Source organism: Dipteris shenzhenensis, chromosome 12 (assembly GCF_047967505.1).
Source record: "Dipteris shenzhenensis isolate YYH24624 ecotype China chromosome 12, Dip_SZ_1.0, whole genome shotgun sequence".
Lineage (NCBI taxonomy): Eukaryota > Viridiplantae > Streptophyta > Polypodiopsida > Gleicheniales > Dipteridaceae > Dipteris > Dipteris shenzhenensis.
Genome location: NC_141607.1, coordinates 18,292,766 through 18,319,323, shown reverse-complemented (window position 1 = coordinate 18,319,323; position 26,558 = coordinate 18,292,766). Strand labels below are relative to the sequence as shown.

Below are 26,558 nucleotides of genomic sequence, written 5' to 3'. Positions count from 1 at the left end.
TAGCCGAAGGACCATCAATTGGCTCTACTGATGCTGTACAAAGAAACAGAAACTCTTCTTGAGCTTTTCGAACTTCCATTACGGATACCAACGGTCCTTGAGGTATATCTTTTTCACCTCGTAAAACATACATCACATCACTCATCTTGAATTGATAAATGTGCTTTTTTCAATCTATGGCTAGATTCTTCCTAGAATGCCAAGCCTTACCTAAGGCTATGTCAGCGTGAGCAAGCTTGGTCATTTCAAAATCAAGCTTCTCAGCATAGTCATGAATTTGAAGTTCCAGATGAGCTTGGAGTTAATTACATTGTGCGTTGACGCTGAGTCAAACAACACAATGACATCATGATTGGCTACTTGCCCTTTCATCTTAATTAACTCTGTATCGTTAAAGGCTGTATACCCTGTTGCTGCGGGCTTTGACAGGACATTATCAGGTGCACTAGTTACTAGCTTAGCAACAGACACACATAACAAAATAGGTATCGACCTTTGAGAAGATCCCGCTAGCTGACTCTGCATCTGTTTTGCTCTGGGACTTTTCCTCCATTTCCACGTCGCATTCACCATCTCAGCCATCCAACGATCCTTGTTTCGTGGACAATCTTTCCATTGATGAGGCTGAAGGCATCCAAAACACAAGCCTTCTCTCCTCGCTTTTTCTCTTTGCTCTGGGTTCAAAGAAGACTTCGACCAAGCCCGGGCTGCCATTGGTGTTACTTTTCTTTTCGTTCCAATGGTGGTACTTGGTTTAGGAGTCTCAACTAGCTTCACCTGCTTGGCTTGACCACTAGGCTGTGAGGCACTCCCTTTGCTAATCCACTTCTTCTTAAACCTAGTTTTCTTCGGGTACTCATACCGAGTCCCAACCTACACAAATACACTTGGTCTGTTCCCTTTTGGATCCTCATAGTTCAGGGCTATGGCAATTGCTTCATCTAGCGTGTTCGCATACTTAGCCCGAACTTCCATCTTGATCCGATCATTCAGTCCAAAGATAAAATCTTTTACCTGGATTGACTGAGGTAGAGGTTCATAAACTTTCATTACACTTTCTCTGAACTTATCAGTGTATTCCGCCACTGATAAATTTCTGACGAAGGTTTCGATACTGATCCCAAGCTCGGGATGCTTCGTCAGGAGGTAAGAAGTGTTTTCTAAATTCTTTTTAAAACCCCTCCCAAGTAGTGGATGCCACTCCATCTTTCTGTTGTTTTATCCACCACCGATCCACTGCCTCATTAAACATATGGGTGGCCTCGCGGATTTTCTTCATATCATTCCTGATTTCACAAATGGCGAAGGCCTCGTCCATTTGTGTAACCAGGTTTCTATGATATCGGAACTACGGTCAGACATCTGACCAGAATACTTTTCTGGCCTATAATTGATAATATTAGGTCTCGTAGCACTCCTAGGCTCGACCGTATGAACACTGGATTCAGGCTCCATTGGAGCTTTATCTTTCTCTTCACAAGATGGTCTAGTAGACATACTATAAACCATTTTCTTGAGCTCAGATTGCCCTACATTTGCTTGTAACTGTTGCGCTAAAATCTGTTGCAAGGCATCCTTCAATAATGCAATTCTACCAGATAGTGTATGGCTTGCTGGCGCGACACTTGCGGAGTTGGCCGGACTCCCGACTCTACGGGATCCACCCTAGAAGCTTCTTCTTCTACTTCCATTTAGGTCGATGGGGGTGTTTTAAAAAAAATAAGATAAAAACAAAATAAATAAATAAATAAATAAAACACCGCCTAAAACTGTATTTACAAACTGCTTTTCAATCTCATAACCACAAAAGGTGTCTAAACAGACATAACCATCAACTGAAAATAGCTGAGAACTAAAATGAATATCTTTTCCCTATACTAGGGAAATATCTGCAATCTCAAATAACTCAAACACCGAGGGCAAATAAACTAGCATATACCCCAACAAAACTTAAAAGGCATAGAAAGCTCCGTGGTCATATTTCTGCTGCATGAAGAGATCAGCTAGTCCGTGTAAGCCACCCCAGAAATAGCAACGATGCCTAGACCACGAACATGCGGGACTGTCTACCCCTTCCCACGAGCTCACGACCAAGCGCAGTGCCTCTCTAAATCCCAGTTACATTCCTAGTCCAGCCAGTCACGATGCCATCTCGTGGAGTGCACGTTATGTGCAATAGTTGAACGATCGTTTTTTTTCACACCTAGCTCCTGCGATGCCTAGGAGCCCTGAAGGCACCAATCCATGACCCTTCACATGCGCCACTCAATCCAAACAATAAGAAATCAATTGCGCCGACTCTGTTTGAGGCTCCGTGAGCCACCGTAAATCCTATCTAGCCTTACAACAACGCCTCAGGAATCAGCCCCAAGAATCACGATTCAAATTCCTTGTGTACATGCAGTTCTCCCGCACAAGCTTCTCTCAGTCCGTGCACAATCAAGAACAAATCCTCTTCACGACATCACCCACGTTCACGACGAAGGCATCAGCTTGGGCTTAACTACTCTCTACTCGTCATCCTTGCTCCGTAGTAGCTGTAGACCACCAAGATCCTTATATAGAGGTTGAGGGCGTCGAGGCCTGCGCGGCTGGTAACTCTGAAGTTGATGTAGTAGTCCTTGTAGCTGAAAGGCTTGTAGTAAGCCTCGACTTGCTCCTCTAATGGCCTCACGGCTATAGCTTGCTAAGGCTAAACGAAGAAGCCGAGCGACAGGCTCACCAACCAAAATTCAGCACGGCTTGATGTTCCGCGCATCGTTCGTCCACACCTTCATCTCTCTTTTCTGATCACCACGCTTCTGCTCTGATACCAAAATCTTACGCTCTCAATCCTTTTCTCAGTTCATAGATTAAATTCACAATCTATCACGGGGCAGGCGCACATAGTTTCCTCCTAGCCAACCTCGGTGGGAGCAAAACCTAAAAAAAAATCAACAACGTGAAGGCTCAAGCTTGCAAATTCCACCAAGCCCCAAAAATTTCCTAGATCGATCTAGTATGCCACATGTCTACATTTGAGGGCCTCTCCTCAATGCATCATTTACCCCTCTCTTGGGATAACAATGAAATCATTTGCCCCTTGGCACATTTAATGCATTTAGACCCCTTAGCCTTAGATCCACCTAGTCTTGTGCCATGTCACCCTCACCAAGGACCTTGACCTTGATTCCTTTTTGATCATTTACGTGAAGCCCAAACAAATATAATACAAACATTGATCCTTTAAAGGAAAATGTCCACTGACCCTTCCGAGGTCATGTTACCTCGACTTGAGCGTAACAAACGACTTGCTCAATGATGCTCAGATGCAGTCGGTATGGCATGCATATGCAAGACTATGGGTCAGCACATGCACCTTGGGTTGCACATGGTTGATAGCCTTTGTTCTCCATGCATGTTTGTGTTGTCTTCTTACTACCACAACAACATGGACAGCTAACCCTTTTCAGCCCAAAGCAAATGGAGGTCAAACGGGATCTAGCATTTTGTTGTTTCATCTAATGCCCCCTCCTTGGTCTACCAAAATAGGTTCAAACAATGTGTTTGGTTATTTTGTTGTCTGGGGGTTGGACTTTTGGTGTATCCAGTGACAAGGAAAGTTAATGGGACCATGCCTACATGACTCCTAGCAGGCCTGATTTGTCTCTCTCAGGTTATTTGGCTGTTCAGAGGCTAGATGCACCATGTTTCAGTCATTGTGCCATCTTTGGGAGAAATACAAAAGACGTACATGCTAGCATCCAAGTATTGGAGCCCTATGTTGTCTCATATGTGAGAACTCTAGATCCAGGGGATGCTGAGGGATTAGAGAAACTCATGGAGTTGTTTGGGTCCAAACACATTAGCTATAATGAAGACGACTTTCAGTTCTTCACATTTGGTAAGGACAGAATAACTAGAGATGCAATGCAAAGACAGCTCATTGAAGCTAAGATGTTGGGTATGTGGAAAAGCAAGCAATGCTTCCCATGTGGACGAAAGTGGACAGCAAAACACAATGCATCGTACAGAACAAAACCTATGGGGACAGTTGGAACTCATGTGATTATGAATGATGATCTTGCCAGGATGGATTATCAGCCACATGGCCCCGGAAGTGCCACAACACCCAAGGCAAAGGAATACGTCACATTTCCTTTTGAGTCTTGACCCCGGTGGCATGCATGATAAAGTATGTCCTTTTTATAGCAAGGTATAGGGAAGGCTAGCGGGGATAATGAAGCCAGTACCTCTAGAGGTGGAAATGAAATGGACCTTGGTGCCTAACCATCCCCTGCAATTTTTAAGAGGGATGGATGTAATGAAGGCCAAGATTGGGCCAAGTTAGTGAGGGTTAGGCCAATTCCTCTAGGGGATGTTCAGGCTAGGGGATGTTCAGGCCTAGAGAGGGCAAAAAGGAGATAGTGTGGAGGGAGACTCTATAAGTCCACCTCCCTACCCTTTGTACTCACTTTTGGATGTGACATCTAATCCTATCTATACTCCCACCTCCTTCTATGTGCTGCCTACACTCTCTCTCCCAATCTCTCTCTATCTCTCTTCCCTTACCCCTCTTCTCTCTCTTCCTCTCCCTCTCCCTCTATCCCCTTCCCTCCTATCTCTCTCTCTCTCCTCCTTCTTCTCCCCTATCCTCTTTCCTCTTTTCTGCCATCTTTGGCCTTTCCCCAAATCTGTCCCTCCTCCTTTCATTGCAAGGAATATGTCACCCGCATTCAAGATTTGCAAGAACAACTTTTAAACATTAATGAGGTCATTCCAGACTCAAAGCTTGTTACCATTACTTTGAACTCCTTGCCGGAGTCTTATCTTTCTTTTCATACGTCTCTCAACCTTTCGATGCGAGGGAATCAGAATTGCCTCACTTTTCAAGAATTGCTAGCACTCTTGTTGCAGGAGGAGTAGACGTGAAAGAATATGGCTTCATGTTTTCGTAGTGGGGAGCATGCTTTTTCAGCGAAGGATAAGGGCAAAAAGAAAGTTCAGTGGTTCTTGACATGTACATGCAGGTGGCAAAGATAAAAAGGATGCCTCAAAGCCTTTCAAGAAAGGCAAGTGCCATTATTGCAAAAAGCTTGGTCATCACATCAGTGAATGCCCCAAGAGGCTTGCAAACGAGAAGAAGAAAGAGTCTGGTATGGCAATTTCAGGCTTAACTCATCATGCAAGTTCTGAGGATATTTCTGCTAATTTTGTTGAGCATGATTGGGCCTTCTTTACTTGCAGCTACGATACTTCTTGGGAGTCACATATTTTCAGTGTGAATGAGAGGGCTAAGACATGGTACTTTGATAGCGGTGCTTTTTTTTTTGCAAAGAAATGAAACTTCTATTAATGCTTGAAAGACTTCATACAAAACAGCAGCTTCGAAGGTGCTGAGTATGGAAAAAACCGGTAAAGGCTGAAAGAAGTACAACCAACGAATCCCTTGTGGAGTGTATGTAGAAAACTCCTGCAGGCCAAGCCTTGCAGAAACGTGCACGCCTCGCGATAGTCGCCCTAGAGCCCGGGGTCCCACGCTCCCAGGTGGAGTGCATGGTGTAGATGATATCCTACCAGATGGCGACCAAGGAGTTAGCGTGCTTCCTACCATATCATATCACATAAATCTTTCTTTGAAAAGTTATCCAGTGCACTGATTGGCAAAATGGTTTCTTGTGCCAATGATTCTTCTTATCGAGTTAAGGGATTGAGAAAATTTCACTCACAACTGTGGATGGTTCAGATCTTTGCATCCAGGATCTTCTGAATGTCCATAGAATTAAGAAGAATTCACCTTCTGTCTCTTCTTTCTCTCGAAGAGGTTACCAAGTCATCTTTGGGGATGATGGATGCACGGTGTGTGACAGGGAGAGAGATTATGCCTTGGTTTTCACTAAGTACATTATGTCACGGGTTATTTCAGCTTGATGCCTATGAGAAAAGAGCATATTCAGCTTTTGTGGCTTCTACCTCTGCCATGCAAGATGCAGAGTTATGGAATGCCAAGTTTGAGCATGTAAATTATGGCAGCCTTAAGATATTGCAGAAGCTTAATATGGTTGATGCCTTGCAGACTCCTCCAAACAAAATATGTGAGGCCCGTATTTGTAAAATGCATCGTTTTTCCTTTCCCAAGATGGTCTAGTTCGGGCTATACGAAAATTACAGCTCGTTCATACTGATGTTTGTGGACCCATGCGCACTCCATCTCTTGGTGGTCATCTTTATTATATTACATCCATAGATGACTTCACATGTTTTACCTGGGTCTTTGCTCTTATGTAGAAGGCTGAAGTTTGCAATGTGGTCAAACACTTTGTTGCCTTGGTTGAAAATCACTTTGAATGCCGGTTGCAAACCCTCCATTCAGATTGAGGGGGGGAATATATGTCCAAGGCATTGCAACAATTTTTTGCCGAGAAGGGCTTTACACATCAATTTACGGTGAGGTATAGTCCTCAATAGAATGAAAAGGGCGAAAGGAAAAATCGGTCACTTTCGGAGATGGGGAGATGCATGCTAAAAGCAAAAGGGTTGCCACATAAATTTTGGATGGAAGCCATCATGTGCTAAAATCATATTTTAAATAGGTGTCCCACAAAGGCTCTTAAAGTCATGACACCTTATCAAGTATGGTTTGGCTGTAAGCTTGATGTGGGCTATTTTCGTACATTTGGTTGTGTAGCGTATGCACATGTGCCTTGTACGCCCATAGTAACTCCTCCTTTTACTCGGGGTTCTCTTCCTCCTGGTCTTGTCTCTCTATACAACTTCCCGGTTATCCTCCATGTAAGAAATCCTAGATTTACTATATTTAGAACTGTGCTAAGGAACAGAAAAGAGACTGATATAGCAGAGAACAAGGAATAACTGTATTGCTTGAATATCTGTAGGGTGGATGTGATTGTCATCCATACAATTTGGCCTCTCTTATATAGAGAGTGAAGAGTCACACATGAAAAGGTGTGTACTCCAAAGGGTATGTGCATGAAGAGGTGTGTACCCCTTGTGAAGGGTGTGACCCTTGATGAGAGGGTACATTACAATAGGAATGTCTCTTCATTAGAATGTCTCTTGTGAAGGGTTGTGCCTCATTAGGAAGTGTCCCGTCGAAAGGGCAAGTGTCCCGTCGAAAGGTCATACCCTTCGACAAGTGTCCATTCATTAAACCATCCATAAGTCTAGAAAGAGAAAGGAATACGTCACAGATCGTGACATCCCCTCCCACTCAAAAGAAGACCCTGGTGGAGATAATGAACCGTTGTAGAAAATATCATGGTAGATTCTGAAAATACTGCTGTAAAAGATCAGGGTAATGCTGTAAGTCTTCATCAGACTGCCAAGTAGCGTCGGAGTCGTCCAGATCTCGCCAAAGAACAAGGAATTCCGTGATAAGTCGATGTCGAGTCTCTCGCTGTCGATGGTCCAGAATACGCTCAGGAATAAGGAGAACATAATCGTCTTCGATTTCTGGGACATAATCACCTGCAGGAGGAACTGCTTCATCGCCTGGAATGTACGTCTTTAGCCAAGAAATATGAAATGTTGGATGGATTTTACCCCATGATGGTGGTAATTCCAATTTATAACTTAAAGGTGAATTTTTCTTGACGATCCGGAAAGGTCCATAGTATCTGGGTCGCAACTTAGGAAACACAGACTTAACCGTCTTATAGCGATGTGGGGCTACAAATAATAGCACCATATCACCAGTGTTAAATTCCAGGTGACGTCTATGTTTGTTGGCAGACCGTTGATACCGCTCTTGCGCTTTTCGCATATGATCCCTGACTTGCAGTAGAATGTCTTGCATTTCTTGAACTAATTGCTCAGCTAGGGCCACGCGATGTTGAAGTACAAAATTTGTTGGTACAATCGGAGTGTGTCCATAAGCTGCTTGGAACGGAGTCATGCTGATGGCACTATGGAAAGAGTTATTATAAGCAAACTCAAGGAGTGGTAGATACTCTTCCCAGGCTGCGAGGCGTGACTGAACATAATGTTGAAGCATTTCTTCCAGAACTTGGTTGACTCTTTCAGTCTGTCCATCTGATTCTGGGTGGTAGGCTGAGCTGAACAGTAGAGTAGTACCCAAAGATTCGAACAGGGAAATCCAAAAGTGACTGGTAAACTTAGGATCTTTGTCGGATATGATATTCTTGGGTAATCCATGGTGTCGGAAGATGTGTTGTATGAAAAGTTTGGCTATGTCCGGGGCCTGTGCACTGCTTTTGCAAGCAACAAAGTGTGCCATTTTGGACAAGCGATCAACAATTACCATAATCTGAGTATTACCTCTAGAGGATCGTGGTAGTGTTGTAATGAAATCCATGGAAATACTTTCCCACCTTTCAGTTGGAACTGGAAGAGGCTGAAGAAGTCCTGTTGGAAGTCGTCGACTTGCTTTCATTTGTTGACATGATAAACAAGATGTAACCATGTTGATGACATCTCTTTTCATCTGAGGCCAGTAGTATGTTGCACTGAGTAACCGATAAGTCTTATTGATGCCTGGATGGGCAGCATAAGGAACTACATGATGCTCTTTTAACAAAAGACGTCGAACATCCTTGTCATGTGGTACACAGACGCGATCTTGATAATACAGAAGGTCGTCCGTATAAGAATAGGATGAGAAAATCTTTTGTTCGGAAGTCGAAGGTTGATCTTTGGAAAGAACCTGTACTGCGGTGCCGAAGTCTTTATCATTGAAATACTTTCCTTTGAATGAATTCGGAACATCCACAGGTAATGTAGAGATTACCATGGCTGATGCTAGAGGTAACCTGCTGAGAGCATCTGCAACTACATTGCGTAGTCCTGGTAGGTACTCAATGGTCATGTGAAAGTTGGCCAGAAACTCAACCCAGCGTGCTTGTCGAGCGTTCATGACTGGCTGAGTAAAAATATACTTGAGAGAGTGATGGTCTGTCTTGACCACAGAGTCGGCACCCATCCAAGAGCGATAAGCATGTACAACAGCAAGAAACTCCTTATCATAAACCGGATATCGGGTTTGGATATCAGAATGTTTATGGCTGTCAAAAGCAATAACTCTGCCTTCTTGCATCAAGACTGCTCCTGTAGCGATGTCGGAAGCGTCGGTCATGACCTCAAATGGAAGATTTGGGTCAGCAATAGCCATAACTGGTGTGGTAATGAGTGCTTGCTTGAGTTGTTGGAAACTATACTCTGTTTCGGGAAGCCACTGAAAAATTGCTGTGCTTTTCAATAATTCGGACATAGGAGCTGCGATTTCGGAAAACTGATAGACCTTTGTATGGTAGAAGTTTGCCAATCCGAGAAAAGAGCGGACATCATGAACATTCTTAGGAGTAGGCCAGTTTCGGATTACCTCGACCTTCTTGGGATCCACAGAGATACCTTGAGCTGAAATAACATGTCCCAAATATTCAAGTTGGGTCTTGAAGAACTCACTCTTCTCAATGTTGATGTAGAGAGAATTTGTGCGGAGAACTTCAAAAACTTGGTGAAGATGTTGTTTGTGCTCATGTAGGGATCTGCTGAAAACGAGGATGTCATCGAGGTAAACGATGACGAACTTATCGAGGAAAGGCCTGAAGATGTCGTTCATTAATGTCATGAATGTGGCCGGGGCATTGTTTAACCCAAAAGGCATGACCAAACATTCATAGTGTCCATACTTTGTTCGAAAAGCTGTCTTGTACTCATCGCCTTCTCGTATACGAATTTGATGATAACCTGGACGAAGATCAATCTTGGAGAAGTGTGTTGCATGTAGAAGTTGATCGAAAAGGTCATCAATGCGAGGCAATGGATACTTGTTTTTGATAGTGAGCTTGTTGAGGGCTCGGTAGTCGATGCAGAGGCGCATAGACTTGTTCTTTTTTTCCACAAGTAATACAGGAGATCCGAAAGGGCTGCGACTGGGCCGAATGTGACCTTTGTCGAGTAGCTCGGTGACCTGTCTTTGGATTTCTTCATTTTGAGTGTGAGAAACCCGATAAGGAGGTTTCGACGGTGGATTACTGCCGGGAATAAGTTCGATTGGGTGATCCACTGGTCGTCGAGGTGGTAACTGCTTTGGCAATTCCTGTGGAAAAAGATCCAGGTAAGGCTGGAAAAAAGGTTGGTTGAGGTATTCAGGAGGATCCTTTGTTGGTGTCTCCTCGACTGCCGTAACCAACAGAAGTGAAGTCTTTGCTTGGCATTTACGAACCCACTTCTTTACTTGTAGGGCAGAGGCAACTGGGGTTGAAGGAGAATCCCTAGAACCAGTTAGCTCAATAAGTTTTCCCTGGTGGACAAACTGGATAGTATGGCTGCGAAAACTGATTGATGGATCATAGTCGTAGAGCCATTGTTGTCCGAGTATGACATCGTACCGAGAAAGAGGCATAATGTCGAAGTTCAACTTGTCCGTATAATGTTGGATGTGAAAAGACAAGTTTTTAATCCTGGTGTTGCACAAGAAAGTTGTTCCATTTGCGAGTTCAATCTGATAGTCCATGAGGCTAGGACTGGTGGTCAACTGAAGTTTATCGACCACAGAACTGTCTAGGAAATTATGAGAACAGCCACTGTCGATGAGGATGGTGACCGTTGTTCCACGAATCGATCCTTGAATACAAAGTACTTGAGTGGCCAGGGAAGGTTCGGGGTTGCTGGCAAGGCTCAGGTGGATAGTATTCGCCATTCGAACAGCTTTGCCTTTCTTGTCTTGTGCTGAGGTAGCATCTTCTTTTGGGGAAGTGCTAGGTTCCATATTAGAATTTTGCTTTGGTCGCTTGGGACAATCGAACCATCTATGGTCGCCTGTACAGATGGTACAAAGTCCTTTTGAGCTGGAGTTATTCTTCTTGTCAGTGGCCGCACCTTTATGTTGGGGCTGTCGATAATGACTTTGTGAAGAAGAAGAAACACGATCCTTGGGGGAGTGCTTCTGTTGGAATCCAGCAAATGATTTCTGAGGCTTCTGGGGATCTTGAGACTGTCGCTGACCTTGATTACCGAAGTTTTTGCGAAACCTACCTTTGGCCATAGGAGAGTTCTGTGTGCGATTAGCACTCTGCTTCCCTGTGTTTAGGAAATCTGTAATGCGCTCTGCGTAAGCAATAGCGCCATCTGTGGTGGTGATATTGGCTTTAAGAACATCAATGCGTAACGAGGGTTGTAGGCCTGAGATGAAAGCATGAAGGCGATCATCCTCAGTTAAACCATCAATCTGTAGCACCAATGTGGTGAACTGAGAGATATAAGAAGACAGGGAACCCGTTTGCTCCAACTGTCGAAGTTTTGATCGTGCTTGGAAGTCCGCATTGGCAGGTACAAACTGCTTACGGAGCACGTGTTCAAAACGTTCCCAAGTTAACACACTTTTTCCGTCCTTTAAGCGTCTTTGCTACCATAGAAATGCTGTATCCTTCAGGAGGGAGGCTGCCAAGGCGATCTTTTTGCCTTCCGTGAGGTCAACAGTGTCAAAATACATGCGCATTTTGGCGAGCCATTGGTCAACAGTTCGGCGATTACGTTGACCAGTGTAGGCTTCCGGAAGTTTGACGTCAAGTCGTTTTGTTTTGGAAGCTTGAAGTAATCGATAGAGAGTACGCAGTTCAGTATTTTCTACCTCGGGGGGGAAAGAATCCGCATCGTCGTCGGGTTGCGTCACGTCGTCCTCTGTATGTGCTGGACTTCGAGAATCTTGGAGTTGTTGAACTTTTTGAACCAGGTCGGAGATGCTGTCCTGAAGCTGAGATATTTGAAGTTGCAATAGAGATTCACTTTGGGTGTTGCCTTCAAGGGTCTTTTTGGGACTTGATTCTTTAATCTCGGGAGAGGCTTCACGCGAGCGGTGCGACATGTCGGAAATCCCTGTGAGAGAGGCGCGAACTTGCGCTCTAGTTTGTACCATCCCTGAAAGAGGATTCGGGCTGCTCCCTGAGGTTGCTCATATTGGAGGGGGCAGGCGAGGCAGGATGAAACCACCCGTGGAAATCTGGTAAGGGAGGTCCTGTCGGAGGTAACACTGGAGATTCTGAGAAAGGTGTTACTGCTCGTGATAAGACAGGGGTAGGTAGCAGAGTCCACGGATCTGAAAAAGGGTAAGGAGCTGCTGTCGGAAGAGGAGGATATCCAGGAGAGGGAGTGCCTTCAGGATGTAAATACTGACTGGGAGAAGTTACACCCTGTAGAGGAGGATATCGGGGAGCTGAAGGAGGTGGAGAGTACCCTGGGGATGCCGAAGGTGAAGGGTAGAACTCTCTCCAAAAATGAACAGCAAACTCCTGAGGAATATCGTGTTCCGGATATCTTCGTGTCTCGTGGAACACAACCTGTACTGTGCTGAGGAAATAATGTAATTGAGGCGCCTCACGCAGAAGGTAGAGGATGTGATCCAAGTCACTCGGAGGGCACGTGACACAGAAGACCCAAGATGCAAAGGCTCCAAAATGGGCTGGCTGTGCAATTTGAACACGATATTGTGTAGTAGCAGGTGCCTGATGTGTCCTTGAATGGCCGGGTGAATTACCAGGGGTTTCCATGCTTTAATATGGATTCTTTCATTTGCTGTAATTTGTTAAAAGAATCCTGAAAAAGCAAATTGGAAAGACTCCACCTGGCAATACTTTAATCTGCCAAATGATTGCGTAGAAGAAGGCTGCAAATCGTTGTCCGGAGGTCCATGTTGCAGTGTTTTGCGAGGAGTGCTCGAGGCTGGGCTGGTCCGGGCTGTCAACGGGCTGTCTTCATTGCGAGAAATGTGGCAACTGGTGCTGAATTGGCAGGGTGTAAATGGCGAAACAAGGAGAGGGCAGCAGACTGTCAGGAAATCTGGTATGCAGGGCTGCAAATAAGGAGTGGACTGTCAGCAAAAAAGGCGAGGCAAGGGCTGGCAGGAACAGGGACTGGCAGCGCAGAATGTCGAAGCAGGGCTGGGCAGCGTAGGAATGGACTGAACTGTCCGTACGGTGTGTACGGGCCAGGCTTGTACAGCCTGTACGGCCTGTACAGCCTGTACGGCCTGTACGGCCTGTACGGCAGGCTGTACGGCCTGTACGGACTGCCTGCACCACAAATCGCATGGAATGAATGGCGCTGTGTACGGCTGGTTGCGAGAAAGGGGCGCAGATCGAGAATGACGTTGGAAGGTACGGCCGTACGGCTGACGTAATTCTTGCGCAAGCTGGCTGTCCGGATTCGTACGTTGCAGTTTTCTTGTTTTGGCTGGAATGGTACAACGATTCGTTGGGCTGCCTAAGGGTTATTTGCCCCAAATTAATTTGGGGGTTAAGTTAACCCTAGGGTAGTTAGGGTAACCTAGGGTTAGGGGATGGGTTTAATTTTTATCCCTTTTTACCCCTCTAGGTTCCCTTTTGTAGGTACTTGGGCCTAGGAGGTATGCCTATTCGAAGGGGTGTGACCCTTGGAATAGGTGCACCTGTTCATGAGGGGATATGGGACTCTGGATCTATCTGTTTTGTATTGTGTCCATAGTTTTGGACGGAAATCTATTTTGGTGGTTTCTCTATCTGGCTGATTCATCGTCTATTGATGAGTCTGCACATCTATGTGATGCACATTAAGTAAAGAAGTTTGTGATTTCACATCCCACACGCACACTATTGAGCTCCTGGGCATTACTATAAGTCTTTTGCTATGCGTACCCTCTGTTGGGTAATTTCTAACATGGTATCAGAGCCCAAGTAGGAGGCTCACAGGTGTGGGAGCCTGAAGGCAGGGACCTTGTTGAAGGACGATCTTGATTCAGAAGCTCTTGGGAATTGACTTCCACGACTGGAGGATTGTGCCCTTGCGAGAAAGAGGGTGACTCAGGTTTAGTTAGGTGAGTTTAAAGTTCCGGTCCAGGTTATCTGGAGATGTACTTTTGTTGCAAACCTTGCCAAAGGAAGGACGGGTTGAAACAGACCCTCAGAGCATGGTGCCTGGAAGACTCCAAGTTCTTCACTCATTATGAGGGGGACAATTGGAAGATCATAAAGGTTGGGTTGTTCGAGTTCGAAGGCGGGAACGTGACTGAAGGAGGTGGTGCTAGGAGGTGCTACCAAAGATGGACTTGTGTACCAGGATGGTGTGCGGAAGCAGACCAGACCTGGTGGAGCAGGAGCCACTGGATGAAAAGCCAGGCAAATATTTTGACACCGAAAAGTTCCAGAGGACTACGACCAGGGAGTTACTGGAGCATCGTCATCGACGTGTTGGCATTGGGCGAAAATCTGTCGGTGAGAGGGGGTGTTGGAAAGGTCACCTCCCCATCTGTAAGCCCCCAAATGAGGAGAGCGTGGGGGAGGGAGACCTAGGGCAGGATGTGCCCAAAGAGAGATTACCTGGATGAATGGATCTGGGACAGATCTAGAGCATTCATGGTTGGCGGGGTGTCCTAGGTAAAAGGCGCGGTGACATCAGCAGTGTACGGAACTGTACGGCGCTGGAGAAGAGCTTGGCAGAGGGCAGGACTAGCAGGACAGAAAGGCACTGACATGGCGGGGGATGGAGCAGCACATGGCAGCCCATATGGAGGGCTGGTTGGGCTGGGCAAAGCTAGCCATCCAGGCCCTATCTAGGGCTGGCCAAGGGCTCAGCCCTTGCATGGAAGTGTGGGCCAAAGGCCCTAGAAAAGAGAGCCCCAAAGGGGCGTTTATATACAGTCCAGGTCAGGGCCTGGTCGGCCTGTTTGGGTCAGCCATAGGCAGCCTGACTGGTTGGTTTTATGACAGGCCTTAGGGCCTATAAAAGCAGAGGCACTTGCCTCATTTCCATATCCAGCAGCCAGCAGTTCCAGGGCAGAAAGGAGCAGCAAGAAGCCTACTCTCTGGGCCTATCTTTAGGAGGTGAGAGAGTGCAACAGGTGTTGCAGACTTAGCTCTAGGGAGAGGCTGGACCTTGGCTGTCTTCTAGGGCAGCAAGGTGCTGAGATCATTATACCTTCTGGAGCAGCCATTCACAAGCAGGTTGGAGCAGTGGAACAGGGACCTGTGTGCTGCAGACAAAGCTTGGCAAGGGCTGCCCACCTAGGCTGATTCACAGGCAGTAAGGTGGAGAAGAACACTGGACGGAAAGTCTACTTACGCTCGAGGTGGAGCACACGGGCTCGAGTCTAGAGATAGCCAGCAGATAGGAGAAGTACCTTGTGGTAAGATCAGAGGACCACACCATTGGTGGGACTCTGGATCTATCTATTTTGTATTGTGTCCATAGTTTTGGATGGAAATATGTTTTGGTGGTTTCTCTATCTGGCTGATTCATCGTCTAGTGATGAGTCTGCACATCTATGTGATGCACATTAAGTAAAGAAGTTTGTGATTCCACATCCCACACGCACACTGTGTGAGCTCCTGGGCATTACTATAAGTCTTCTGCTGTGCGTACCCTTTGTTGGGTAATTTTTAACATGGTATCAGAGCCCAAGTAGGAGGCTCACTGGTGTGGGACCTTGCTGAAGGACGACCTTGATTCAGAAGCTCTTGGGAATCGACTTACACGACTGGAGGATTGCGCCCTTGCGAGAAGGAGGGTGACTCAGGTTCACTCAGGTGCATTTAAAGTTCGCGGTCCAGGTTATCTGGAGATGTACTTTTGTTGCAGACCTTGCCAAAGGAAGGACGGGTTGAAACAGACCCTCAGAGCATGGTGCCTGGAAGACTCCAGGTTGTTCACTCGTTATGAGGGGGACAATTGGAAGATCATAGAGGCTGGGTTGCTTGAGTTCGAAGGCGGGAACGTGACTGAAGGAGGTGGTGCCAAGAGGTGCTACCAAAGATTGACTTGTGTACCAGGATGGTGTGCGGAAGCGGAACCAGACCTGGTGGAGTTGGAGCCACTGGATGAAAAGCCAAGAAAATATTTTGACACGGAAAAGTTCTAGAGGACTACGATCAGGGAGTTACTGGAGCATCGTCATCGACGTGTTGGCATTGGGCTGAGATGTGTCGGTGAGAGGGGGTGTTGGAAAGGTCACCTCCCCATCTGTAAGCCCCCAAATGAGGAGAGCGTGGGGGAGGGAGACCTAGGGTAGGGTATGCCCAAAGAGAGATTACCTGGATGTGTGGATCTGGGACAGATCTAGAGCATTCATGGTTGGTGGGGTGTCCTAGGTAAAAGGCACGATGACATCAGCAGTGTACGGAACTGTACGGCGCTGGAGAAGAACCTGGCAGAGGGCAGAACCAGCAGGACAGAAAGTCACTGACATGGTGGGGGATAGAGCAGCACATGGCAGCCCATATGGAGGGCTGGTTGGGCTGGGCAAAGCCAGCCAACCAGGCCCTATCTAGGGCTGGCCAAGGGCTCAGCCCTTGCATGGAAGTGTGGGCCAAAGGCCCTAGAAAAGAGAGCCCCAAAGGGGTGTTTATATACAGTCCAGGTCAGGGCCTGGTCGGCCTGTTTGGGTTGGCCATAGGCAGCCTGACTGGTCGGTTTTATGACAGGCCTTAGGGCCTATAAAAGCAGAGGCACTTGCCTCATTTCCATATCCAGCAGCCAGCAGTTCCAGGGCAGAAAGGAGCAGCAGGAAGCCTACTCTCTGGGTCTATCTACAGGAGGTGAGAGAGTGCAACAGGTGCTGCAGACTTAGCTCTAGGGAGAGGCTGGACCTTGGCTGTCTTCTAGGGCAGCAAGGTGCTGAGATCATCATACCTTCTGGAGCAGCCATTCACAAGCAGGTTGGAGCAGTGGAACAGGGACCTGTGTGCTGCAGACAAAGCTTGGCAGGGGCTGCCCACCTAGGCTGATTCACAGGCAGTAAGGTGGAGAAGAACACTGGACGGAAAGTCTACTTATGCTCGAGGTGGAGCACGTGGGCTCGAGTCTAGAGATAGCCAGCAGATAGGAGAAGTACCTTGTGGTAAGATCAGAGGACCACACCATTGGTGGGACTCTGGATCTATCTATTTTGTATTGTGTCCATAGTTTTGGATGGAAATATATTTGGTTGGTTTCTCTATCTGGCTGATTCATCGTCTATTGATGAGTCTGCACATCTATGTGATGCACATTAAGTAAAGAAGTTTGTGATTCCACATCCCACACGCACACTGTGTGAGCTCCTGGGCATTATGATAAGTCTTTTGCTGTGCATACCCTCTGTTGGGTAATTTCTAACAGCTAGTCCCCGCATGCTACAAGGTGTTAGAAAGGTCACTAATCCAAGTGTGAACCCCCATTTGAGGACAAGTAGTTAATAGAACAGGGTAGGTAGGATTACCTTGAGCGGGATGGTGTGCAACATTTTGGACCGGTTTGGAGGAGGATCGGCATCAGCATTGGGGCAGAAAGGTTGCGTGACAGCAGGACTGCATGACAACAAATCTGTCTGCATGGCAAGGACAGCAAAGTACAGCACTGCCAGGGCCTAGTATAGGCCTGCAGCAGGGGATTGGTTGACCTTGTTTAGTAATTTCAGTGCACTAAGCCTAAGATTCCACCAAGGTAAGAAGGCGCATCATTTTTGCCTTATATTATCAACGTATTTGGATTCTTAGTCGAAATTGTTTGTATGTTAGGGATGCTAATACATTCAGGAAAAGATCACTTAACAATCTACTTTCTATGTTTGGGCCTGTGTGAAGGGACTGGTTTTTAATCTTTTAAGCTGTTATGGTTCTAGTTTTCATGCACAGTTTGGCACAATTAAAATTTTCTTGTTGATTTATTTTAATGAAGGTCAAAGGGAAACTCTCTAAAACATTTGAGGGGAATAAGCTGTGTTTGCATTGTGCCACATTTTTCAGAGAAGGAAAATGGTCCAAGGACAGTAAGCGACATGAAGTTGATTAATGCAGGAAAGATTTTGGAGAATAACAAGACCCTGGCTGAGTCAAGAGTGCCTGTTGCTGAGCTTCCTGGTGGGGTCATTACCATGCTTGTGGTGGTGAATCCTCCAACATTGGACAAAAACCCTGGTTAGTGGAAAATGCACTTATCTGTCTAGTTTACTAGTGTTTTATGGGCTTATAATATTTGTAAGGAGTTGAAATTCTCAGTCATCTCTGCAGCTCCAACAAGATAGATTTCATTTCGCCTGTATGAATTTGTTCTATATAGTCTGAAATGAAATAGAGTGTGGATTTATTTGTGGCTAAGACTAGACTTGCTATTGATGTTTGGGGTATTCATTGTGACATACCTTTCAAGAGGTGCTTAATTTGGTGCTTGTGGCAACAGAGCTGCTTTAAAATAAATGCTGTAAGAAACCAAGGAGTTCCTAAATTAAGCAAAACTAAGATGTTGTTGGGTGAGAGGGGCTTCCCCTTACTCCTGCTCGATGCATGCCACTCTAATAGTACAGCATCAAAATTCCCTCCTTGTTGCCTCTAATACTCAACATTCGCTTCTATTATGTGTTTTATGCAGCCCCAAATCAAGTTTCATGCAAGAATGTTTTTCCTATAATAGAGAATAGAGCCTGTTAAGTTTCCTTTATTTTCAGGATAGCAACGGTTTAAAGTCTATTCTCATGGGAGGTTTGTTAAGGCTTTAAATTAGATTTGTGGGGCAGGGGGGGGAGGTATGAGAAGTCAGTTTGATACCAAATGTGATACTATAACATCCTGATAAAAAGATTGCAGAAAATCTAGACATTGTACACATTACATTGATTGATGTTGGATCGTCCCTCCAAATGGGGAAGAGTGCCCACTATGCATATTTATTTCTATTGTGCAGACAACATGCTTCATGAATCACAAGACAACACGTGAGTATGTGCACAACACGTGAGATACAAATGTATCTCCCATAAACGGTTACAAATGTATGCAGCATCCCAGTGGAGGGGGACTTGTCCATAGATTGGCACCCTGTAGGGAAGAGGGGTTCATGCACATTTTTACTAGTTTATAGAGAGTAAGGTTTCTTGGACCCATATGCATCCTCCTAAGCACTACAAATACCCCCCCCCTAGGTGCCTAATGCATATGCGTGCATTCATGATTAATTATGAATTGGCCAATATAATAAACGTTTTACCACACCCATGGCTTAATATCCCATTAGGACCATAAGGTTGAAAAACCTTAGTCAATATATGACCATCAAAATAGGCCATCTTGATTCTTGACAATGTCAATCTATATGTCCTAATAATACAAATATCACAATTAACATTCATAGTCTAACAATTTAAAAATTGTCCTATGCTCCATAGCTTCTATTAAGTGCTAATCATAAATGACAAGGACCTTGGAAGAGACATAATGCGTATGAATGGCTACATGTAGCTTGTGAAGAGGCATATCTTCTATGCAGAGTTCTTACAGATGCATGCCCAAGTTGTCAACCTATGATTGATTATATGCATACTTATGAAGTATTAATAGGCTTTTTTGAGTTTTCATTGTCATGGGAGGCTCCCAATGTGCATGTGGATGGGGCAATGTTACTAACAAATAATCGGCACGATCCGCGTGTCAGCTCCATGTAAACAATGAAATGAAATCAATTATCAAGACCTAAGTAAGGGGGCATTTGTTTGTTCAAGCCCACGTACCTTTCGAGGGGCAAAAAGGAGTACTTGCTCACTATTGGATGCAGGGATTTAGTTCAAGCCCTTGATGTGACATAAGATCAAACTACAAATGCTATGCTACCAGCAATGGGGACTTCCTCTCCTATGTTGAGTCTCTCCAATAGAAATTACTTTTCCAGCTCCCTTTGGTCTTGGGACCCTACCTGCAAAAGTGCCATTTGTTGGGCCGCTTTAGTCTGCGTTGCCCTATCAGCTAGATTTAGATTTAGATGCTCGTTGGGGGGAGACTAAAATGAAAATGTTTAGACTTCACAAGCAGTTGTAGCTTGAATGAAGAGATTTTGGACTACCTTTTGATTAGCCTTCTCCTTTAGTGCTAGCCTTCATCATGGCTGAGTTTGCCCTTCACCTCCGGAGTGCCGACAGAAACTTAGTACGAAGACTTTGTATAAATGGATGCTCAAGTATGTGTGGGTGTGTAGATTTGTATGTGTGAGAGCATATTTTTATACTATGGTCTACACCCATTGTTGGGCGCTGATGACATCAATAGGGATGTCATAGTAGCTAGTCCCTGCTATGCACGATGGAGTTTATGGTTTTCAACCTTGTGAGTGACTATCATGAGATTGAAAGTGCACTATGTTGTGTTTTTAGAGGATGAGTTTGGGAATGTTCATGGATTCATCTAGGTATATGCTTCTGTCGTATTAGCGGACATGCAAATTTCACCTTGTGAAGTTTTCGTCCAAGTTGCGGCCTGCTGGTATTGTGATAATTCTTTCTATCTTAAATAATGCGTTGCCCTATTAGCTAGATTTAGATTTAGATGCTCGTTGGGGAGAGACTAAAATGAAAATGTTTAGACTTCACAAGCAATTGTAGCTTGAATGAAGAGATTTCGGACTACCTTTTGATTAGCCTTCTCCTTTAGTGCTAGCCTTCATCATGGCTGAGTGTGCCCTTCACCTCCGGAGTGCCGACAGAAACTCAGTACGAAGACTTTGTATAAATGGATGCTCAAGTATGTGTGGGTGTGTGGATTTATATGTGTGAGAGCATATTTTTATACTATGGTCTACACCCATTGTTGGGCGCTGATGACGTCAGTGGGGATGTGTAGTCCCTGCTATGCATGATGGAGTTTATGGTTTTCAACCTTGTGAGTGACTATCATGAGATTGAAAGTGCACTATGTTGTGTTTTTAGAGGATGAGTTTGGGAATGTTCATGGATTCATCTAGGTATATGCTTCTGCCGTATTAGCGGACATGCAAATTTCACCTTGTGAAGTTTTCGTCCAAGTTGCGGCCTGTTGGTATTGTGATAATTCTTTCTATCTTAAATAATGCGTTGCCCTATCAGCTAGATTTAGATTTAGATGCTCGTTGGGGAGAGACTAAAATGAAAATGTTTAGACTTCACAAGCAGTTGTAGCTTGAATGAAGAGATTTTGGACTACCTTTTGATTAGCCTTCTCCTTTAGTGCTAGCCTTCATCATGGTTGAGTGTGCCCTTCACCTCCGGAGTGCTGACAGAAACTCAGTACGAAGACTTTGTATAAATGGATGCCCAAGTATGTGTGGGTGTGTGGATTTGTATGTGTGAGAGCATATTTTTATACTATGGTCTACACCCACTGTTGGGCGCTGATGACGTCAGTGGGGATGTCATAGTAGCTAGTCCCTGCTATGCATGATGGAGTTTATGGTTTTCAACCTTGTGAGTGACTATCATGAGATTGAAACTGCACTATGATGTAACCCAAACCAGATAAAAATCGCAATTCACTTCGGTACCGTGGAGCAATTCGCAAACGACACGGGACTCTTGTGGAGCCAAAAAATTGCCTTACCCGGGACCGGATACCTGGTGCCGGAAATTCCATACACTTTTGGAGATATGTGCTGGAGCTGTGGAAATTGAATCGCCAATAAGATAAGGGTGCTGGGAGAGAAGTAAGGAGCAAAACACAGCACTAGGGCCGAGAAATAAGGGCTGGACCCCCCAAAGGTCTTTATTGCAATAGAATAAGGCTTTGTACAACTAGCTCTCACAAGAGCATGGACTGAGTACAATGTGTGTGTTCTAGAGCTTTGAGGCTCTTTTTTTATAGACTTAGCGTCCAACTTGAAAGCAAGACCTTTCTAATAAGATGGGGCTAGCTTTTAGCTTTTTCCTAAGCCTAAATTAGGCATACTTTTCTTAGAAAGCTAAGCTTTTCCTAAAACCAGATTTAGGGGGCTTTTCTTGGAAATTGCGATGGAATTTTTGCTGATTTGGCCTTGTGGGGTCCTCCATAAAGTAGGTGCCCACATCTTGGTGCTTTTTTCCTTGTAGGACCTGCTTTTTGCACTTTTCCCTTAAATCTAGAGCCTTTTTGCACTCCATTTGGTCCTACACATTGCCACAAACAAAAACCAACACTTTAACCCGTTAAAGGTTAGACTAATGCATGCATTCTAGTTCCTATTTTTAGTCCCTTGTGGGCGTCCCCACAGCTCTCTTTTTACCAATGCAAGGCAAAAGTAAAAACAATAAAACTTATTCCTGGTTCACCAACTTCACCATTCTTTGACCGAAGTCAATTCTAATAAAGATTACTCTTTATTTTCTTAGGAGAAGTCTCTAATGGGAGAGGTATTGCCATTTATACTCGGTAATTGAGTAAGGCTCCCTTTAGGGTGGGGCCGAAAGAATATGAGTATTGACTAATGCATGCTTTCTAGTTCCTATTTTTAGTCCCTTGTGGGCGTCTCCACAGCTCTCTTTTTACCAATGCAAGGCAAAAGTAAAAACAATAAAACTTATTCCTGGTTCACCAACTTCACCATTCTTTGACCGAAGTCAATTCTAATAAAGATTACTCTTTATTTTCTTAGGAGAAGTCTCTAATGGGAGAGGTTTTGCCATTTATACTCGGTAATTGAGTAAGGCTCCCTTTCTGAAATCATGAATACGAGTATTGAACGCGTGCTTTGCACGGGCAAAGATTTGCTAGAATCAAGGAAATGGATAAACCAAAAAGTAATTGAGAAATGGCCAAGTGCATGTTTTAAACACTCAAAGATCCTTTTGGCTCTAGTTACCAGGGAACGGGGTTCCGACGTTTGGAACGTTTGGAACGCCGTTCTAGGTAGCAGGCCGGACCGAAACGGCCTCGGAACGTCAAATTTTTTTTGTGGTTTTTTTGTTTGGCTCTTTGAAAGTTTCAAATGGGTATTTTAGAGCTTGTATATAAAGTTTAAAGCTGTAAAATGTTAGTTTCTTTCATTTTCTAACATAGTTTTAAGCCAATGATGATGTGTCGTGTATGACGTGGCGTTCCGGTTTCCGTTCCCCGTTCCCCTTCGGAACGTACCCGTTCCGACACGCGAATTTTCGGAATGTTCCCGTTCCCTAGTAACTATGCTTTTGGCACATGCATTGATCCGTTCTTAAATTGCTAATTAGTTCACCTTGCGTCCTCTTCAAGATTTTATTTAGTCATGATGCGTGTTGTCAATTGTCAGAATGGATTGGCTTTTGAAATTTTGGTAAGTCTTAACCCATGGCTTTGAGACCTTCCATCTCCTCCTTTCATTCTATTGACCTTCCATCTCCTCCTTCAGCTCCCAAAGCTGAACTTCCATCTCCTCAATTCCATTGACCTTCTATCTCCTCCTTCCGAAAGTTGCCTCTTGTCTTTCCACCTTTTCCCCACTCAAAGCATGCCTCTTGTCTTTCCACCTCATCCCCTCTCCCAGCCTCCATCCAAGAGCTCCCTCTTTGTGACACGTGGTAGGCTCTTCTCCTCCAAGCTGCCATGCGTCCTCATTTTTTTTCCTCATGTCCGTGGTTAATAGGTTAAAGGTAGCCTTGCTTGTTTGAAAGGTCACCTCCCCATCTGTAAGCCCCCATATGAGGAGAGCATGGGGGGGGTGAACCTAGGAAAAGAAAGAGGGAGGGGGCTACCACATGGGCAGCACCTCAAACAAAGAAAGAAGGGTACCTGGCAAGTCGTGGAGCTCTTGATGTACGGGGCAGACATGTGGACATCAGGGACCTGCAGCAGCCTGATTGCAGAGGGATTTCCAGCAAGGACAGATGGCGCTTCAGTACGGGGAAGGTACGGAATGCATACGTGGCTGTACTGGGCTGGTATAGGCCTGGCAGGAGGCAAGGATGCTGCAGCAGGAAGGTGCCTGCATGAAGAAAGATGCGGGGCAGATGGCAGAGGCTATGGGCAGGTGTGAGGCCTGCGAAAGGCCCTGAATCTAGGGCAGTAGGGCCCTGGCCAGTGGCGCAATGCCACGTGGCAGGTCGGCCCTGCAAATGGCCCTGAAGGGGCCTAGTTCTGTGAGCCCATGGGGAGGGCTGCTGGGTCGGCCAATGGACCCAGCAGAGTGGTCGGCCACTAAGGGGCTGCCAGTCGGTTACTTCAAGGGGCCCTTGAGGGCCTATAAAAGGAGAGGCCTCAGGCCTCATTTCATATCCAACTATCCAGCAAGTTCAGGAGTAGGTAGGAGCAGCCAGAAGCCACTCCCTTGGGCCTCACCCTGGGGGTGAAGGAGAGTGGAAGGTGAGCTGCAGACTGAGTTCCCTAGAGGCTGGACCTTGGCTGTCTTCTAGGGCAGCAAGGTGTTGTGATCATCATATCTTCTGGAGCAGCCATTCACAAGCAGGTTGGAGCAGTGGAACAGCTATCTTGGGGCCTACATTCAGGAGGACCAAGGGGACCTGTGTGCTGTAGACAAAGCTTGGCAGGGGCTGCCCACCTAGGCTGATTCACAGGCAGTAAGGTGGAGAAGAACACACTAGACGGAAAGTCTACAGACGCTCGAGGTGGAGCACGCGGGCTCGAGTCTAGAGATAACTGGCAGATAGGAGTACCTTGTGATAAGATCAGAGGACCACACCATTGGTGGGACTCTGGATCCGTCTCTTTTGTATTGTGTCCATAGTTTTAGACGGAAATATATTATTTTGGTGTTTTCTCTATTTGGCTGGTTCATTGTCTATTGATGAGTTTGCACATCTATTTTATGCACATAAGTTAAGAAGTTTGTGATTCCACATCCCACACCACACTGTGTGAGCTCTTGGGCATTACTATCAGTCTTCCGCTGTGCGTACCCTCTGTTGGGTCATTTCTAACATTGCCCTTGTTCCTTGCATCTGGCTTTTACTTTATATGTAAACTCTGCAATTGCATTGTTGGTACTCTTCTCAATGCTAGGACATTGCCTAAGCCTTCTCATGCTAGCTTCAAATCTACCTAGGAATTGATTATAGGACATCAGTGCTTTTAAGATCCATTACCCAAGTAAGGATTAATGTAATTTCTGAAGTTAAACAGTAAGGTTTTTGAGTTTATGTTTGACGTGATTACCGGTTCAATTGTTATTGAGGTTTTCGAGTTTATGTTTTAAGTAATTATTAGTTCAATTATTATTCAGGTTTCTTGCCAAAAAAATTTATTATTCAGTTTAATGTTTTTTGAAACACTTTTTGAATATTTCAAAGTTTAGCTTTCAGGTTGTTATCTATTAATTTCTCCACACATCGCCAGTACTCGAACCTCCTTAGGAGGCCAAGTCAAGGGCATTACCCCTCTCCTGGCTACTAGGTGATGTAATAAGTTAATTTTTGCCTGTGCAAAGATGTATTGAGGTCAGCTATGCTGTCTATATAAGGAATGGCTATGCCCCCTTTGTGGATGATTGGATTGATCCCTTTTCTGAATGGATGCTCAGCCACCTAATGAATGACTCTACCTCCTTGATATGGTCAACCCTGCTGCTCAGCATTTCTCTTTCCACTAAGTTGCCAACATTAATGTATTGCCTCTGACAAGGTGGTGCCAAACATATGCGTCATTAGGAATCCCCCCACCCGGCTATAAATATAAATATGAATTCTCTCTCTCTCTCTCAATTCTTCTCTTTCCCTTGTTTTGCCGAGAGAGAGAGAGAGAGATAGAGAGAGAGTGAGAGAGAGAGAGAGAGAGAGATTGATTCTTTCCCCTCCCTTGTTTTGCCCCTCAGAAAAGCCGCCTCCAGGTTCACCAAATCCAAATAAGTGTTGTTGCTTGCTTTAGCGGGACAACTGACTTAACACTGCAAAGATTCCACCTTTCTTGTGGTTTTGGCATATTCCTATGTTTCCTGTGTTGTATAAGGATTAGCCCTACTGAAACGATGGTATATTGGATTAACATGGTGGGTATTAAGGATGCTGTCTGTCAATTAGTGCAGAGCACAAAATTTTAATTGTCATTGGGTGACCAATCATGCGAGAGGTTGCCTCATTTATTCACTGATCAGATCTAATAGAAGGGGAGGTGAGCAGAATGAAACAAACTTTTCTGCTGTTCAGAATATAGATAATAGCAGGCATCAGAAAGAAACAATGAGCCAGCATGGCTTGTAGGAAACCAAGAAGCATGCATCATATGTCAAGATCGCAAAATGAAGCTGGTTACCTTGTACAGAAATGTTCGTTGAGCTTGCATCATTTCGGTGTGGTCATAACTATGTACAAGGGTGCAGGTATCTCATATTGTCAAGATTTACAGAAAGGCAGAAATCTTGTGTGGAATTAGTATGTGGAACTGGGAAAAATGAACGTGTTCAAGGGTGTAGGTTAATGTATATTGTAAAGATTGGCAGAACCAAATTGTGGTTCTGGAGTAGTATAGTATCTGTTTTAAATGGGAAAAATAAATACTCTGCATTGAGTACATGGACGTAAATATAGAGGGAGAGAACCTTTTGCAGGCTTCTGAGTTTAATCTACTATGGACATTGGAGGATGGATTGTTTGAATTTCAGCTTCTCATGAGATAGATAAATGAGATCTCATTTGTGCACTGTCGGAATTGTCTTAACGCTCTGAAGTTGGAATCTACAGTAATATGTAGGATGTGTTTCTTGACATACATCCATGCAAATGTTTGTATCTGTGTTCGGTATGTCATGTGCAGGTGCTCTTTTGGATGGGATGTGTGCGTCTAAAACAGTTGTACAACAACCATTTGAACTGTACATGTTGAACTGCTTAATTGAATACATTTGTCAAGATCAAACTGGAAAAATGCATGCGTACTGCTTTCTAATAGAGTAGAACTGAT

The 26,558-nt window shown here is 45.0% G+C and overlaps 1 protein-coding gene across 4 annotated transcripts in view; it reads left to right on the top strand.

Moving 5' to 3' along the window:
* The window catches only part of LOC147895921 (membrane-anchored ubiquitin-fold protein 3-like), a 35,828-nt gene extending 9,534 nt beyond the window's left edge, over positions 1-26,294 (top strand). For 3 of the 4 annotated variants that reach the window (XM_087382949.1, XM_087382948.1, XM_087382947.1), the window contains 2 exons: positions 17,712-17,882; positions 25,474-26,294. In XM_087382949.1, coding sequence (XP_087239075.1) covers positions 17,712-17,882; positions 25,474-25,526 — 224 coding nt within the window. In that variant the 3' untranslated portion in view covers positions 25,527-26,294. The remainder of the gene's footprint in view (positions 1-17,711; positions 17,883-25,473) is intronic. The other variant, XM_087382950.1, reaches the window with a different exon arrangement.
* Positions 26,295-26,558: the final 264 nt, after the last annotated feature.